General features: G+C 40.3%; 1 protein-coding gene across 2 annotated transcripts in view; it reads right to left on the bottom strand.

Moving 5' to 3' along the window:
* Positions 1–18,099, bottom strand: part of LOC129777283 (insulin-like growth factor-binding protein complex acid labile subunit) — a 40,418-nt gene that overhangs the window by 6,820 nt on the left and 15,499 nt on the right. Inside the window, exon 4 of one of the 2 annotated variants that reach the window (XM_055783487.1) lies at positions 17,441–17,632. In XM_055783487.1, the coding sequence (XP_055639462.1) occupies positions 17,441–17,632 (192 nt within the window). Of the gene's footprint in view, positions 1–17,147; positions 17,633–18,099 lie in introns of those variants that run through there. The other variant, XM_055783486.1, reaches the window with a different exon arrangement.

Here is an 18,099-nt window from a genome sequence, read left to right as displayed (position 1 = left end):
TGGCAAAGTTTCCGTTTTCCCATTTCCACACGATACCCGGAACCGATTTCCTCTCATTCCATTCCGCCACCGTAGGATTTTTGCGAACACTAGCACGTGCACCCAAGACATATATACAACGATAGGAAATCAACGAATTTTTGGACGAAAAACGTGCAAACCGAGAGGGAAACTTTTCGTTCCGTGTATGCTTTTCCATGCGCTGGGAAATACTCAAACTCGGTTAACACCGCACCCACAAACTTCCACGGAAATTCACGCATAAGCATAAGCATAAGGGATAGTAATTAAATTAGATAATTTGCCACACGATTAGTAATTCGTGGTAATAGGATACACATTTGGGGGGAGAAATGAAACGGTTTGTAGTTATTATTGTTTTGCTGACCAACGTTAATGTTGTACCCCCACTAATTGCATTTGAGGGAGAATGGTATAAAACGCTTCTGTCAAGCAAAACGGCTCAATTGAATTTCATAGAAACTAAGAAATGTATAAATGCAAAACTTGTGGGAAATTTTAATATTCAATAACAGCACCTCTTTTTTCTATCGAAGAGCTATCGTTTTGTATCATTGTTCCATGGACTGTGATTTGTCTTAACTATTATCCGTGAATTACGAGCTGTAAAATCACTCCATCGCTGTTTGATGTTCTATGTACGTGCCGTGAAGTGAAATCGTGTGTGTTTGTTCTAATTCGCACATCCGCCGTAGAGATAAAATATCAAAACACTGCTTTGGGCATTAGCAGTAGTTTGGTTGTTGATATTCAGCCATTCACCGATTGCTTCCCACTCCCCTCGTCTATTGTTTCAACCCGAAGCGACATCTGCTGGAGTAAACCGCCACCTGCGACAGCAAAGCTGATTTACACTGCTCGATTTCGTCATCTGTATCACCTAAGCACAGGCGCTTTAGCATCAGCTGTATCATCTAAGCGTAGGCGCATTACTATGGCTAAAAATTGTGCGAAGTGCTCAGAAGCAATCACCGGTATCGACGTCGTAGTTTGTCGTGGATACTGTGGCGCTTTATTTCATATTAATAATTGCTCCGGGGTAACTCGTGCGATGCAATCTTACTTCACATCCCACAAGAAAAATCTTTTCTGGATGTGCGACGGATGCGCGGAGCTATTTGAAAACTCACATTTCCGTGCTATATCGGATGTAGCTGATGATAAATCTCCACTCCGTTCTTTGACGACAGCTATCACCAAATTAAGAACTGAGATCAAAGAGCTGCACTCTAAGCCTGCAGTTCCGCCCTCACAAGCAGCAAGTGTGCAGTGGCCTGCTATCGAACCCCGAAGGCCTACTAAAAGACTGCGTGAGTTTGACACTGCTTCTCGTGTCCCTGAATGCCGTGTGGGCTGCAAGAAACCACAAGATAATGCTGTGATGGTTCCCACTTGCAACAACGATATCGACCAGAAGTTCTGGTTGTATCTTTCGAGGATTCGACCAGACGTCACAGTTGAATCCGTTACTGCTTTAGTTAAAGCCAATCTTGAAATCGACGTCGATCCTATGGTGATGAAACTCGTCCCCAGAGAAAAGGAAATAGGGACGCTGTCCTTCGTCTCTTTTAAAATCGGCCTTGATCAGTCGTTAAAAAACAGGAAGTGGGTTATATTTATGGTATAACCGCAAGGGTGACGTAGGACTCGTAGAGATCATTTGTATGAAGTTGAATCTGAATTCATTCTGAATGAATGAATATTTGGAGAACTTCGAAAACGAGAGCGTTACGTTGGATGCACAAGGTTTTATGCATCCAATATTGGATACCGAAATATCCTACTGATGGGGAAGAATAATCTTCAGAAGCTATCTTGTTGATTGCGATTGATTGAAAAATCACAAAACCTAATGTATTTGGTCACAGTGTTACATGGATAGAAAACATTAAAATAAACTCTTTCATATGAATGTAATTTTAAATTCCCAGAGGAACTGGCAGATTATTTTCAGTAACGATTAGATATTTCCACATTTTCCTCGATACTGGAAGCCCACCAGTGGTTAATGCTAACTCGATAACCATCTGTTAATAGCACTTGATTGAAACAAATTTGGTCACAGTGTTACATGGATAGAAAACATTCAAATAAACTCTTTCACATGAATGTATTTTTAAATTCCTAGAGGAACTGGCAGATTATTTTCCGGATCTTTCTCGATCCAAACGGAAAGAATTCCGTGCGTGTATGTGTGTGTGTGTGTAGCGGCTGCTTCGAGATCTTCCCGGGGAACCGTTTGTAGCATCACTCTCCTCCTGATGGATTCCCTTCTGGCCTAAGGTGCACAAACAGGCTCTTGGTGACACCGTTCATCAGCGCTTTCATGATAAACGAAGAGCTTCCCCACAACAGCGACAACATGCTCCAATCGCTGTTCAATTAGAACTGAGTGGATTTCCGAGCGGCGCTCGCTTATATACCGATTGGTGATTTCAATAGCCTATTTTGAAAGCAAATTTAAGACTATTGAAACAAGTTTTTGGATCAGAAAGTAACAAGTATAGAACGCGTAGACATTTTATCTTTCGAATGAAGTGTTTATCATACCATTTCGTTCAGTTGTTTAGGAGCTATTAACACTCAAAATCTCGGTCTCCGGCGTAACGCTTTCGTTTTCGAAACTTTGATTTTACACCCCGGTATAGAAATGAAAGACGTAGTCCTACATCAAAACAAGGCCCTTGATCCTGCAACATGGTACGAGGGTTTAGTATTCCGCGAATTTGAGGACTACGGTTCCCAAAAATTTCGAGTACCCGAATATCAACAACAACGCATTTGAAGCCGACATTTACAAACACATCATCAAACATGACGCTTTCATCCCGGGACGCAACGATTTTTAGACACATGGAAGCCCTTTATCCCCCCCATCACAGTCGAGCCTACGCTACCACCGATCAGCAGTCGTCCCGGCCCTGTGTTTGGGTATGGAGACGGGGACTTCCACACTGTCGCCACAGGCAAGTACACGTCCGATGTTCGAACGCAATTGATTTTTGTACCTGATACTCCATACGATTCCAGCGAACCGACACCGTCTATTGATCCATCCTCATCATCAGTTTGGATACCGAGAAGCATCCCCGAATCGACCGACCATCCTTTCTCGGTTTATTACCAGAACATCAGAGGTTTGCGTACTAAAATTGTTCAATTACGATTACTGCTTCTCAGCTGCGATTACGACGTGCTTGTTCTCACGGAAACGTGGTTGCGATCCGATATTGATAACGCCGAAATTACATCTGCATACACGCTTTTCCGATGCGACCGTAGTAGTCTAACTAGCAATTTTTCTATGGGAGGCGGGGTGCTGATAGCGGTGAAAAAGCACCTGAAATATGAGCATGTTCCACTTCCGAATTGCGAACAGCTTGAACAAATCGCAGTTCGTGTGAAAACCGCACATCGCTCAATGTATATTGTGGCCATCTATCTCCCACCGTGCTCTACTCCAGACTTATATCTCGCACACGCATACGCAGTGCAACACATAGCGGATCGTTTATTTGGGACTGACATCGTCATATCGGTAGGCGACTTTAACCTTCCTCATCTCCGGTGGCTTTTCGACGATGTCATAAATGGTTACATTCCATCGAACGTTTCATCCGAGGCCGAGCAGTCTCTTATAGAAAGCATGTTTACTACTGGCTTCCAACAAATCTGCAATCTCGTGAACACGAATAATAGACTTCTGGATTTAGTATTTGTTAATAGGCCAGATGAACTAGACCTCATAGTACCGCCTATTCCAATTTTACCTGTGGACAATCATCACCCTCCTTTTATTTTAATACTTGACGAAAACGTGGACGATTCAGCACCTTTTTTCAAGCTTGTGATTTTGACCGTTTGAACAACATACTCACCAACATCGACTGGAGCGCTTTAATGAGTGACAGAACCGTGGACGAATCACTTTCGACTTTTTACGATAAGTTGTATCAAGTTTTCATTCAACACGTTCCTCGAAAAAGACGCGCATTTACCTCGGTTATTGGCAAATTAAATGGTGGACTCCTGAGCTGCGGCACCTACGCAATAAACTTAGGAAAGTACGTAAAAGGTACTTCCGGACGAGAATTGAGAGAGAACGCAACAAACTTCGCGAAGTGGAATCAAATTACAGAGCACTTCTTCTGTCCACCTACGAAAATTATATATCTAGGATTCAGTCGAATGTAAAAAGTGATCCTTCGCTCTTCTGGGACTTTGTGAAAAAACGAAGATCATTCACTCGTATTCCATACCATGTTAAATATGGAAAATCTCATGCAAGCTCAAATGCAGAAGCAGCGGAACTTTTTGCTGCATTCTTTGAGAGTGTGTTCAGCAAAGTGTCGCCCGTTAGTCGTCGCAATTGCTTTGCTAACATTCCATCGTATGACATCGCATTCCCGGTTTTGCAATTCACCATTGAAGATGTGAGGAAATGTTTTGAAGAACTTGACACCAAGAAAATATCGAGTACCGATGGAATACCTCCCTTGCTTCTTAAAAACTGCTCTTCCACCTTGGCGACGCCCATCGCATTTATACTCAACCGTTCACTGCGCGACCGAACGTTTCCGGCTGCATGGAAACGCGCCTCTATTGTTCCGATCCATAAATCCGGAAACTGCATTTATGTCAGCAACTACCGTGGCATATCAATACTGAGCTGTCTGAGCAAGGTCTTCGAAAAGCTAGTGCACAAGGCTTTGCACAACGTGTCAGCTCCAATCATCTCTGATACCCAGCATGGCTTCATGAAACTTCGGTCTACTACAACTAATCTGATGTGTTACGTCACCGCTGTATCCCGTGAAATAGAACTCAGGCGGCAAGTAGACTCGGTGTATATCGATTTTGCGAAGGCTTTCGACACTGTTCCGCATATCCTTATAATCAGCAAGATGAAACACATGGGATTTCCCGATTGGTTTATGGAGTGGCTGTGGTCATACTTATCGGATCGTTCCGCTTATGTGGTGGTGAATTCTTCACAATCTAGACCATTCAATATTTCATCTGGCGTACCCCAGGGTAGTGTTCTCGGCCCGCTGATTTTCAATCTCTTCATAAATGATTTGTCTTCACTGCTCTCTTCGTCTAAGCTATCTTTTGCCGACGATCTCAAATTTTATCGGAGTATTACCTCGCCTCTGGATCATGCCGCCCTGCAAGACGACATAAACACTGTGCTGACATGGTGTGGCGATAACGGTATGCGGGTAAACAATAAGAAATGCAAGATTATCACCTTCAGTCGACGTTATAACCCTGCCTACCACGAGTATTCCATGGAAGGAAAATCGCTTGATCGAGTCAAATCCATCTGCGATCTAGGAGTGACCATCGACGCTAAACTTAGGTTCAACGAACACATAGAAATCACGGCCGCCAAAGCTTTCTCTGTTCTTGGATTTATCCGTCGACACGCTTCCGATTTCACCGATGTTCACGCATTGAAGGCGATATACTATTCTCTGGTGCGCAGTATCCTGGAGTATGCTGCTCCTGTCTGGTGCCCGTATCACACATCGCAGATAATCACCATTGAACGCATACAGAGGAAGTTCATACGGTTTGCACTACGTCATCTTCCATGGAATGACCCTGTTAACCTTCCTCCATACTCCGACCGTTGCCAGCTGATCGACCTGGGTAACCTATCCAGCAGACGGGTTTACATGCAGCGCTTATTCGCCTTTGACATGCTACGAGGCTACATTGACTGCTCTGAACTTCTGGAACAAATTCCATTCTACGTTCCACCGCGTCGTTTCCGGAGCTCCTCGTTTTTGGCACTTCCCCGCCACAGGACCAATTATGGTTACAACAATCCGTTCGACTCGTGTCTTCGTGCTTTCAATAACGTGAGTGATGAGTTCGATATGAATTTGCCCAAAAGCTCGTTTCAAAGAAGGATTAGGAATATTTTATAATTTAAGTAGTTTAAGTTAAGTAATAATTTCAGTCTGTGCGGCTAGGGCGAAGACGGTGATAAATAAATAAGTAACTGTGTAAGCTTGATAAGTTCCGGTGCATATTATATAATTTTTTGGAGCGTAAAGCTATAATTCCTATGATTTTGCCTATTTGGAGAGCACAAATATGGAATATTGGTTTTTCAATAGATTTTTATATTATACCTTCCTCCCTTAATTGGGTTTGGTAAGTTAGTGCTGCGATGATCCAATAAAGCTCTCATAAGCGGACCTTACACGGTCAACTTTATTGACAATACTATGACATTTGAAAGCATAATGGTAGCTGAACATGACCGACAACGCAGAAATCCGGATTTTCTGATTTTCGGGCATCAATATCGTGACATTTCATATGGATGCATGATGTTGACGGTTTTCCCTGACAGACTTCCAGATTGAGTTGCCAGATTTGCAAGCGGACATTTAATTTTTGTTAGTGTTTTTTGCGATTGCAATTAAAATTTATAAACTTCTGTAAATGTAGGAATAATAAATGAAAGCTTTTGGTTTGGAAAACTGATACAGTAAATTACATTTAATGCGACATGCCGAGGAACCACTCAGTGTCGCATTGGAGGCGATTTTGACCAGTAATTGGACATTGACGATGAGAGTGGTACAGATTCGACGTCTGGTGGCGAACTTCAATGTGGGGCCATAATTTGGGCCCCGAACTCGATGTTTACATAAATGTCTAATTAAACGTGTCGCATTACAAGTCCAGTTAGAAAAATGTCGCATCAAATGTAAATTATAGCAAAATACGGTACTTTTCACGAAACAAATCAAAACCTCAAAGTAAACTGACAATGTGATGGTGAGGAAGTTAATGAAAATTAACAACGTCTTCGGATTTTTTTTAACGTTGAACTCGGTCATTTTTTGCGCTAACTAGCGGGGTAGACACTTAAGTCTAAGTTGTGTGTTTCTTCACACTCCGCTATAAAATTTGGAGAATGAGAAGATCTGGGAAAATCACAGGTGAAAAATCATCACGTGTTAATTAAAGTTACAGTAGAATCCCGATTATCCGCGGAATAGTCGAGTAAACTTACCGCGAATAACGAAAATCGCGAATGACCCATTAAAGGACAAAAAAAATATGCAAATACGAAAAAAGATGTTTCAACATAAAAACTATGTTTTATCAATACAGAAATCATCAAACTATCCATCTATAAGGTCGTGTATAGCAGTGGCTAAATAATGTAAAAGCCATGACCACAACAAAAGATCGTGGGCCTACTACTCACTAACGAATTCCGGAAAGGCCTATTGATTTACTATGTCGCGAATAATCCGCACGACGGATCACCCGCTCGCGGATAATCGGGGTTCAACTGTCATAGTCTCATGTATGGAATAAAAGCATTCGCTTGCAGATAATATAACTTGCATATATTTTCGCAAACTAAAATAATCTGGCATCTTTGAAACTTAGAAGAACAGTCTGTATTTGTGAAGCGAGTGTTATGATGTGTTTTTGAGAAGGAAAAACGAGTTTTAAAGTGTAAATTATGAATGAAAATTAACTTTTTCGAGTCAAATTAGTATTCTATGTGAATGCAAATCACTTCTTTTCTGCAAGTGGTGAGAAAATCCCATACAAAAATTGTGTCGGAAATTTATGTTATCTATATATATAAATCTATATTTATAAAAATCTCGTGTCACGATGTTCGTGGTCGAACTCCTCCGAAACGGCTCGACCGATTTTGATGAAATTATGATCAAAAAACTTGATAGGCATGAGAATAGGTTGTAAACTATATACGATACCGCTAGGATACCGAATACTCTATATTTAATACCGATTAAGGTGGCTCTATGCCGAAAAAAAAATCTGAATAACTTTTTTCTTAAATTTGGTTTTAAGTAATTGATATTAGGCTGTCAAAAAAGTCCTGCGGTATTTCCGCGAGGTGTCGTTGTAAGCGCGTAGTTCTAGTTGTATTCATTGTATCGAGTCATACTATAGCTTGTTGGAAAGGTATTTTTGCGCGCTATAATATAGTCCTTGTCAGTGTTTTGTTTGGTTAAGTCGTTCGTGAGTTATAGTGTCGCAAATATGGAGCAAAATAAAGAGAAAATCCGACATATTTTACAGTACTACTATGACAAAGGCAAAAATGCATCTCAAACTGCCAATAAAATTTGTGCAGTTTATGGACCCGATACAGTTTCCATTTCCACCGCACAACGATGGTTTCAATGTTTTCGTTCTGGTGTAGAGGTCGTCGAAGATGCGCCACGCTCCGGAAGGCCTGTCGTCGAAAATTGCGACAAAATCGCTGAATTAGCCGAGAAAGACCGGCATAGTAGCAGCCGTAGCATCGGCCAAGAGCTGGGGATAAGTCATCAAACCGTTATTAACCATTTGAAGAAGCTTGGATTCACAAAGAAGTTCGATGTATGGGTGCCACACACGTTGACGCAAAAAAACATCTTTGACTGGCGATGAAAAGTGGGTCACTTACGACAACGTGAAGCGCAAACGGTCGTGGTCGAAGCCCACTGAAGCGGCTCAGACGGTGGCCAAGCCCTCATTAACGGCCAGGAAGGTTCTGCTGTGTGTTTGGTGGGATTGTCAAGGAATAATCTATTATGAGCTGCTTCCCTATGGCCGAACGCTCAATTCGGACCTGTACTGCCAACAACTGGACCGCTTGAAGGTAGCACTCATGAAGAAGAGGCCATCTTTGATAAACAGAGGCCGCATTATCTTGCATCAGGACAACGCCAGGCCACTTCTTTGGTGACGCGCCAGAAGCTCCGGGAGCTCCGGGAGCTCGGATGGGAGGTTCTTTTGCATCCGCCGTATAGTCCGGACCTTGCACCAAGTGACTACCACCTGTTTTTGTTCATGGCGAACGAGCTAGGTAGTCAGAAGTTAGCCACAAAAGAGGCCTATGAAAATTGGCTATCCGAGTTTTTTGCCAATAAGGAAGCGAGCTTCTATGACAGGGGTATTATGAAGTTGGCATCTCGTTGGGAACAAGTCATCGAACAAAACGGCGCATATTTGACTTAAAACAGATGATTGTAACTAATTTTATGAACAAATGAAAATTCAAAAAAAATACCGCAGGACTTTTTTGACAGCCTTACATAACCATAAATTTATGCCCCATACCCTATTATTCATGGTGATTTTTGTAGTTTTGTATAAACAATATTCAAATAATTTAACCGTCCTTCGTTTTTAAACCGAACGAATTAATTTATGTTGTTAAATGACAGATGGCGCTACGTCCACTACATCGAACTTTCATCCACACATTCGCAAGGAACCTCACTTCGTCTGAAGCCAGACTTTTCGCCAATGTATTTTTGAATGAGCAAAACGAATTATTGACATACTTCAAATCTCACTTGCTCTGTTTTCAAAATGACAATCACGCTATTGTCATCAATCTTGATAAAACACCTGCTGGAGAACACATATGTAAATTCAATTTGCAAGCGTTAAGTCAGAAGGGCCTCTTAGAGGAAAAATCCGAGAAATGTTCTGAAGGGACAAGATGGATATTGCACAAACATGAAACGAGACCCAGCTAAAGGTAATTCATTCATTATGAACATAATTTCTTATTTTGAATTGTATCATATGCTGATTCTATATGATCAGGACGACGTCATTCTACGATGTGAGCAGTCCCAACAATTTATGATCGACATACACGCGAAGGTAAAGAGCGTATGTACAAACAAAAAATTAAGTCGTGTCGGGATCGGTCCCACATATTGCTGGATGTATTCGATACAATGGAAGATATGACGATTATCTCATACACACATTTTTAGTTTGGTTAGGCGACAAAATCGATAGACCCTGAGGATACCGATAATGTAATTTCCTTAGAAATTCCAAATCTGTCTACTGATCAACTACTAGCCCGATTTCTGAAATCCGATAGAGTCAATAATTACCCGAACTGATTGCAGTTTTGCACTCTGTAATCCGTTCGACTCAAAACCAATCGAGTTGTGCAAATGTGGCAACCCTGCCATACAATTCGACATAGTCGACATTGAGCTCGGTGTTCCATTTATGTGAACCAAAAATGGTTTTGATTTTTGGATGGAATAAACACGCTTTTAAAACGAAAATTTTAAATTTTAAATTAGCTCTATATATCAAATGTGTTCTATGTAAAAAAGGTAATACAATCTCTGCAAGTGGGAAAACACTTGCACAAAAACCGTGTCCGGTAATGACTTTATATCTATATAAATGAAAATGGGAGGCCAAATGTGTTGCGCAAAATCCAAAGAAGGAATGATCCGAATTGAGCTGTCTTTATTTTGTTGTATTCGTCTCTGCCTGTAGATCAATGTTATGGTGAGAAAAAGTTTTGAAATTTTTGAAAAGCTTTGAGAGAAAGTTAGAAATTCTCATTGGTTCCACTATGACATTGTTGTTAGCCCAGTTGGATTTCTCGTTTGCGGAATTAAGATCCATGTTCCGTTAGTATGAAGCGAAAACGAAGAAACATGTTATTTGCAAGTGCGTCAAGAATCTTGAGCGAAAATCATGTCTGAAAATAAATTCATATTATAGTGGTGAGTTTTGGTAGAAGTAATAGAAAATTTATAGTAAATGGAAATTGTAAAGATTGTAAAACGTGGATTTCATATCAAAACAATAATTTTGGGCGGGACGAAGTTCGCCGGGTCAGCTAGTATTATAATAATTAATTTTAGTAGGAATATCTGAAAATTCAGAGGAAATAAGTTAAGTTAGGGTTAGGACTACGCGCTTCCACTAATTAAATTATACAAAGTAGATATTTTCATTCAAATTTTACCAATTGAAAATGGCCTTTTAGCCTTCTAATCTGATGGAGAATAGTTTGGATCCCAAACTCGAATGTCGCCACTAGCCATCGCGGATACTTTCGTTGTCTCGGGTTGAGGGCGATATTGACTGTGTAAGGTGGCAAAATATGGATTGAGGTTAGATCGACTGTCGAAAGCCTAGCTTTCACATTATTGAAGACACTTATTGTCAATCATTTTAATAATAATTCGTCTGACTATCTAAGCGATATAATTTATAGTGATTCATAAAATGACAGCGCCTTGCCACACCAATACAACGTAATAAGTAATTGGGTCGTCATGGGACTCAATTAAATGTGGGACCCACTTTGGTGAAGCACTTACTTTTGTATATTTCCGAATGCATGGTATTATCAGTCACAAAATTCGCGAAAATAAACATAAATCAGCCAGAAACCTGGTCGCGAGCATGATCCTAGAATTTGAACCCCGAAATTTGGTTGAAATCGACTTTCGCACAACTTACGAGCCTGGATTCTGGCCACTGTTTGTTGTTTGAGGCTTTTGTGTTGGGTTGCCTACAGGCCTGATAACATTTCTAGTCTTTCCGTAGAAGCATGTGTATAGAAGCACAGTATAGCGTTCAGCATTCAGTTTTGACGTAGGGCTACATCAACATGAATATGTTGGGGTAAAGTGAAAATATAAACACTGAATATTTCGAATGCTTATATCTCGAGCAATTTTTAATAGATCGCAAAGATGTTTGCAATACTTTTTTGGAATTATTTCTATGCATCTATTAGGTTGGAGAAAAAGTAATCCATTATTTTTAGGTGACATTCAAAACTATTTTTAATATGCTTCGGATTGTCCGATTTGGGTCAAATATACACAGATTTGTTGGAAAATTTGTTGCCATTCCAAAAGTTCATATTGTCTCTATCATAAAGGTCTTGGTCCTTATTAGCGGAAAACCATAGCAATAGATTTTTACAATCTTCTCTTGATCCCAATTTCGTATCATTCTGGAAATTTCCCAATGTGAGAAAAAGGTGATAATCGTTTGGTGCCAGGTCCGAACTATGTGGTGGATGCATTAAAACATCCTCATCAAGCTACTTCTGCCAAACGGTCCATTTGTTGACAGTAGATTTCATAATTTAGTGTATTGTATTGAAAAAAAAATTTTGAAAAAAATAAAAACAAAAATCACAAATAAATTATTTTGAAAATAAATTAAATTGCACCTATTTTACTGTTGCAGTATCGGTACCACTTCTGGCATCACTGCTTTGTGTGGACTTCTGTTTTTTCTACAGTCCTGTTTATTTACGTTTTTTACGTGTTTTTTTTACCCCGTTTGTTCTCGCCCATAAGCTGACGAAGCCTCTCTATCGGTCCTGTGCTGTATCTGTGTTTTTGCATATCGCACCGTAGTGCCGTTTTTCCGATTCACAAAAAAGGTTGCAAAAGGACTGTATCGAACTATCGTGGAATAGCCGCTTTAAGTGCTACGTCGAAACTTCTCGAGCTAATTATTCTCGAAGAATTGGTTCAAAACTTCGCTCACTGCATTTCGATGGACCAGCATGGTTTCATGTCCAAGCGCTCAACGACTACCAATTTAGTACAGTTCACTTCCTACATCATCCGTGAAATTGAGCAAGGCCATCAAGTAGATGCTATATATACAGACCTCTCTGCAGCATTCGATAGAATGAATCACGACATGACAGGTTAGGTGTTCAGAACGACCTGCTTGCTTGGCTTTATTCTTATTTGACTGGTCGAAGCATGTCTGTCAAAATTGCGGACTATGTTGCTCCTTCCTTCCCCGTGACATCTGGCGTTCCTCAAGGCAGCCATCTAGGGCCATTCCTGTTTCTGCTGTATATGAATGACGTCAACTACATTCTGAAATGCCGTAAGTCGTCGTACGCCGACGACCTCAAGTTGTATCTCGTGATACGGAAACCAAGCGATGCTGTTTTTCTACAGCTGCAATTAGAAGCTTTCGCCGAGTGGTGCCAACTAAACCGCATGTCACTCAATGCATCGAAATGCTCTATAATTTCATTCGGTAGACAACGTGCATTGATTCAACACAACTATGTTCTATGGGGGATAAGCTTGAAACGGGAATAGACGGTCAAGGATCTTGGATTACTACTTGATTCCAAGCTTACATTCAAGGACCACGTCGCCTACGTGGTGTCGAAAGCTTCATCTCAACTCGGGTTCATGTTCTGCTTCGCCACAGATTTCAAGGATATATATTGCCTTAAGGCTTTGTACTGTTCTTTGGTTCGACCAATACTGGAATATTCGGCTGTAGTGTGGTGCCCATACTACCAAAACGAGGTGAACCGCATCGAAGCAATCCAACGAAAGTTTATCCGTTTCGCTCTGAGGCATCTTCCTTGGAATGACGTCCACAACTTGCCCAGCTACAAAAGTCGTTGCATGTTAATACACTTGGAATCACTTGGGGCGAGACGTAACATCACGATGGCATGCTTCATTGGTGACCTGCTTCAAGGTAACATCGACTGTACTTCGCTGTTAAGCTGTCTTAACATAAACATCAGCCGCCGTAATTTACGCTCTCACGTTTTCTTATGCGTCCATCCCTCGCGAACAAATTATGGATTTAACGAGCCCATGCGAAGGATGTGCCGTGTCTTCAACAGATACTACGATGTGTTTGACTTTAATGTTTCACGTTGTAGAAATAAGAGTTGTTTCCGTAGAGTTTTTAATTAATATGTGTAGTATCGTAATTTTCATGTCATTGGGATAACCATTGTATCTGTTGGCAAATGAATAAATATAAATATAAACCATAAACGTCAATCACAATTTCAGCGGCCTGGCTTGCATATTCGCATTTATAAAATAAAAAGTGTACAATGTACCGAATTTTCTGTTTGTTGATCTCCATTGTTAACGCCCTGTACCTCACAACTGAATTGAACAACTACAGTTTTTTTTAGTGAGAAATATCTTCTTACAAAGAGCCTAAACTTGGAACTGTATGATAGATATTACGCGAGTTATCGATCACTAAAGCCAGCTAACGAGAAAATAATGGATAACTTTTTCCCCAACCTAATATTACAATGAATAATTTTTTTAGATATACAATTGAATAATTTTGAAATGTCAAGTATCATCTGAACGCACTGAATCCCACGTTTTGGTTGGCCCGATTTGTTGTACTGATTAAAAGAAGCAACCAGAGTAATAGCGAAATAATGTTTGCCCAGTATCAAGAAGCCTGGAGGAATCGGACTTACAGATACTACACCCAAAATTACACATGTTTTGACATTCCGATATACAATATGAAACGGGCTTGAAAATAACAGAAAATTTGCTATCTTCCCATACTGGCACAGCATTTGTATAATATACTAGCTGACCCGGCAAACTTCGGCCCGCCCAAAATGGATTTTTTGTTATCAATGCCTTCAAACATCCACGTTTTCTTACAAAGTGCATGTTCATGGGTCCAATCGCAGAACTGCTCATTGATTGGTCTTCTAATAGACCCCTTAACATTACTTTCACTGTAAAATTCCTAGTACTTCTACCAAAACTCGTCATTACAATATCAGATTATTTTCAGACACAATTCCCGTTCAAGATTTTTCATCCACTTGCAAACAGCATGTTTCTCCGTTACATGGAATAAATATTTGATACAGAAAATATGATAGAATAATAACAGCCCTAAATCAGACGATTCCTTCCTCGAGTTTTGCTCTTATCAACACATTCGGTGATCCATTTTTATTTATATAGATTAGGGTGGCAGCGATAAATGGTCATGTCAAATTTCGAAAACCGATCATGCACATTTTGTTTATGGCCCAAAAAAATTATCTGAACAAAGTTTTAGCTCAATCGGACATTATTTAGGGATGCCTCAAAGCTCTCAATTTAAGGCACCCTAAATCATGTCCGATTGAGCTGAAACTTGATGAAATTTTGCACAGGTCTTTGTTTTGGGCCAATGAACAAAATGCACATGGTCGGTTCTTTAAATTCGATTTTTTTCCTCCATACCTTCATTGCCTTTCCCAAAAGGTCTATTATCGGCCAAATTTTTTTTTTCATTTTCATTTTCATTTTTAAGTCATTTGGCATCGAAAAAAAATTCGATTTTCCAAATTTGACCAAATTTGAATTTTGACTTTTCCACCCTCGAAAATCTTCCAAGGGGGGAGTAAAGTTTTTTTTCTCGATGCCAAATGACTTAAAAATGCATAAAACGTCGAGATCTGGTGTTGTGTCGGAAAAAAAACTTTTTGCCGAAAATCGACTTTTTGGGAGTTTTCTATAAGAAGTGGTATAAAATAAATATTGAACGAAAATTGAAAGCTATCATAGTAAGGTTTCAGTATTAAATATTGAGTATTTCTTTCAATAGCTATTAAGTAATTAGCAAGCGGTTGAATTAAACGACTTTCTTTTTTGTTTATTTACCTCACTTGTCCCGGGGGTATCCTTTTTTAGGATATATATTAATTATCTTATCAATTAGAAATGTTTATCGATCCTTAAAACCTCTATATGCTAAGTTTAATTCCATTTGCTTGATTAGTTATCGAGTTGTTCAGCAACCTCCCTCCCCCTTCTCTTTAGAGGGAGGAAAGAAGTGTCAAACCACCATAAAAACATTTATTGCTCCCTAAAACCTCCACATGCCAAATTTGGTTCCGTTTACTTGATTAGTTTTTAAATTATGCAGAAATGCTTCAGAAATGTATGCTTCAGTGTTTCATTTGTATGGCAGCTCCCCCTTAGAGAGGCGGGTGGAGTGTCTAACCACCATAGAAACATTTATTGCACCCTAAAACCTCCATGTGCTTCATTTAGTTTAATTTGCTTGATTAATTATCGAGTAATGCAGACATTTGTGTTTCATTTGTATGGCCCTTAAACAGGGGGGAGTGATCTCGGACTATCATAAGAACCTTCTCCGACCCCAAAAACCCCTACATACCAATTTTCATGTCGATCATTTCAGTAGTTTCCGAGTCCATAAGAAGACAGACAGAAATCCATTTTTATATATAGGGGAAAAGGAGGGAATTTGGACCACCTAAGAGCATCCCCACCAGTTGCTAAATTCGGTTGCTAAAAACGATTAGGCACCCCTTCACCATAACTTGGCAACCACACCGGGAGTTGCCATTCGGGTGAGTAAAATAACAACGCACCCCCAAAGTAGCAGCCGGTTCAAAAATTTGGGAACGCAGTAGTTACTTCATCGCAAGGTTGCTATTTACAGCAGAAGTCAGAATTTTGTTTCGATTCTTTCCATTCTGCGATGGTTATGATTAAGTTGTTGTATAAAACAGTGATTTTTGCTTTTCTTTCCACGACGCGTGAGTTTCTCAAATCTCGGAGCAAACAATCATATCATCCTCGTTTGATAACCACCGGTGCGAAAAAGAAAATACTGGAATGACAACCATGATAGCAACAACCGGTGCAAAAATGGGTTGCTATCCAAAGTAGCAACGATTAAAGTTGTCAAATTTCCAACGCTTATAGCAACCCATCGGTGGGGATGCCCTAAGCAAATCGCCTAATATTTCCAAACAAATAAGGAAGGAATGTAGGACATCACGAGTGGCCATTTCTCATGTTCATTACGGAAAAGACAGAAATGCTAATCTTTATGTATATAATGTCAATAAATGTTCGTTCGTATCAAAACCATGTTCTCGACAAATCTCTTACTGTAGGTGAACCGAACATTACGCTGGCAATAAAATGTGCTGCCCTCTACAGTTGTACAGAGTTCCACGAGAAGCAAACGGAGTGAAAGTCAATCGAACCATTGTTCCGATTCGGTATTGATCCCGTATATTGTAATAAATTACTATTTGTCAGAGATAGTGGCTAAACTCTGTGCTCCCACCTCTTTTCATCGTTCTGTTGCGCCCCAAGGCGGGATGAAATTTTGGATTTCAGTTTGCCTTGCAAAATAGCTATTTATTGAGAGGTAAACTTTCCCTATCGGATGCAGCTCCGATGTGCATTTCGAGTGAAACATTAATTTATATCCCTGAAGTTCATTATGAAATGGTTTTGGAAGTGAACTCCATATATTTCCATGTTTGGATGTGTATCTGAATGGGGTGTTTATCCCAGCAAAATTTTCCGATCGAAAGCCTGATCCAATGACGAATGACTTTCAGAAGTGATTAAATGCGTAATTAGAAAGTTTGTTATTCGTTTTAGATAGACATTGGAGAAGCAAACGAAAGAGAGTTCTTTCGTACATCAGCAGAGGGGACACAAACGGATCTACAGCAATTTTTTGCTCGACATACTCACATCGATCGACATTAAAGACTGGGGGACAGCGGACATAGACAACACAGTTTAGGTAAACATAACACTTTTATCTATAATTTAAATAAATAACATTAACAGCATTAGTAGGGACAGAACAACGTTTCTGTTAGATGATTACACATATTTTCCCGCAACATTAGCGCCGGTCGATACACTGATTAGCTTATCGTTGGAGTGTACTGCCGCTGATTGGCCGAATGGGCCAGGGGGAACAGGAAGCTGGTGGCCGACGCAGTCGTTGCTGGTGACAGGACGAATTCAGCTTCCGCTTGTTTACTCACGTGCTGTGCGAGGCGCCACTTTTCGCTCTGATGCTCCGACTGCCGTAGGATCAATTGGATCAGCTTGAACGCGCCGAACACTAGAAACACGCCCGACATTAGCCACAAAATGGTGGATTTGGTGTCAAAGTTATCCTGGATTGGGCGGGTGTCCTGGTGGGAGTCGTGGAAGAATTTGTAGCGGTGATATTCCTGGAAAGAGGGACAACGGAAAGGGGGTTGATTAATTGATTCCGAGAGGGTGAGTTCCGCTGGAGAAACTGGGCAGTGTGTGTGTATACATGTGAGTACAAATATGGCATTACGATGTTGGACTTTTGACGAATAACTTGCAATAAATATAATAAAACGCCAATATAACGAAAGTCTATTTTTCATGGTTCTCTTTAAACTACAAAATAAAGTGAAAATTTTGGCTGCTTTACATCTCAAAAGCAGTTCCCTGAAAGAAATGTGTCCTACTGACAGAGATGCCAAATTTAGGGAACGGCTCATAAAACTAAAACCCGTTTAAGTTCGATTCCGAAGGCAAAGACATCAACACGCTCAGTTTTGTTTTGTTCAAAATTATGTTCATCGCCTAACCCTTTGGGGGCACGGTGGTATTAAAAATGTTCCACCTTTTTGATACGTAAAAACGTACGGTGGGACAATTGTTG

Source organism: Toxorhynchites rutilus, chromosome 3 (genome assembly GCF_029784135.1).
Source record: "Toxorhynchites rutilus septentrionalis strain SRP chromosome 3, ASM2978413v1, whole genome shotgun sequence".
NCBI classification, from domain to species: Eukaryota; Metazoa; Arthropoda; class Insecta; order Diptera; family Culicidae; genus Toxorhynchites; species Toxorhynchites rutilus.
The sequence above is the reverse complement of the archived record's forward strand: the minus strand, read 5'-3'. Positions and strand labels throughout refer to the sequence as shown.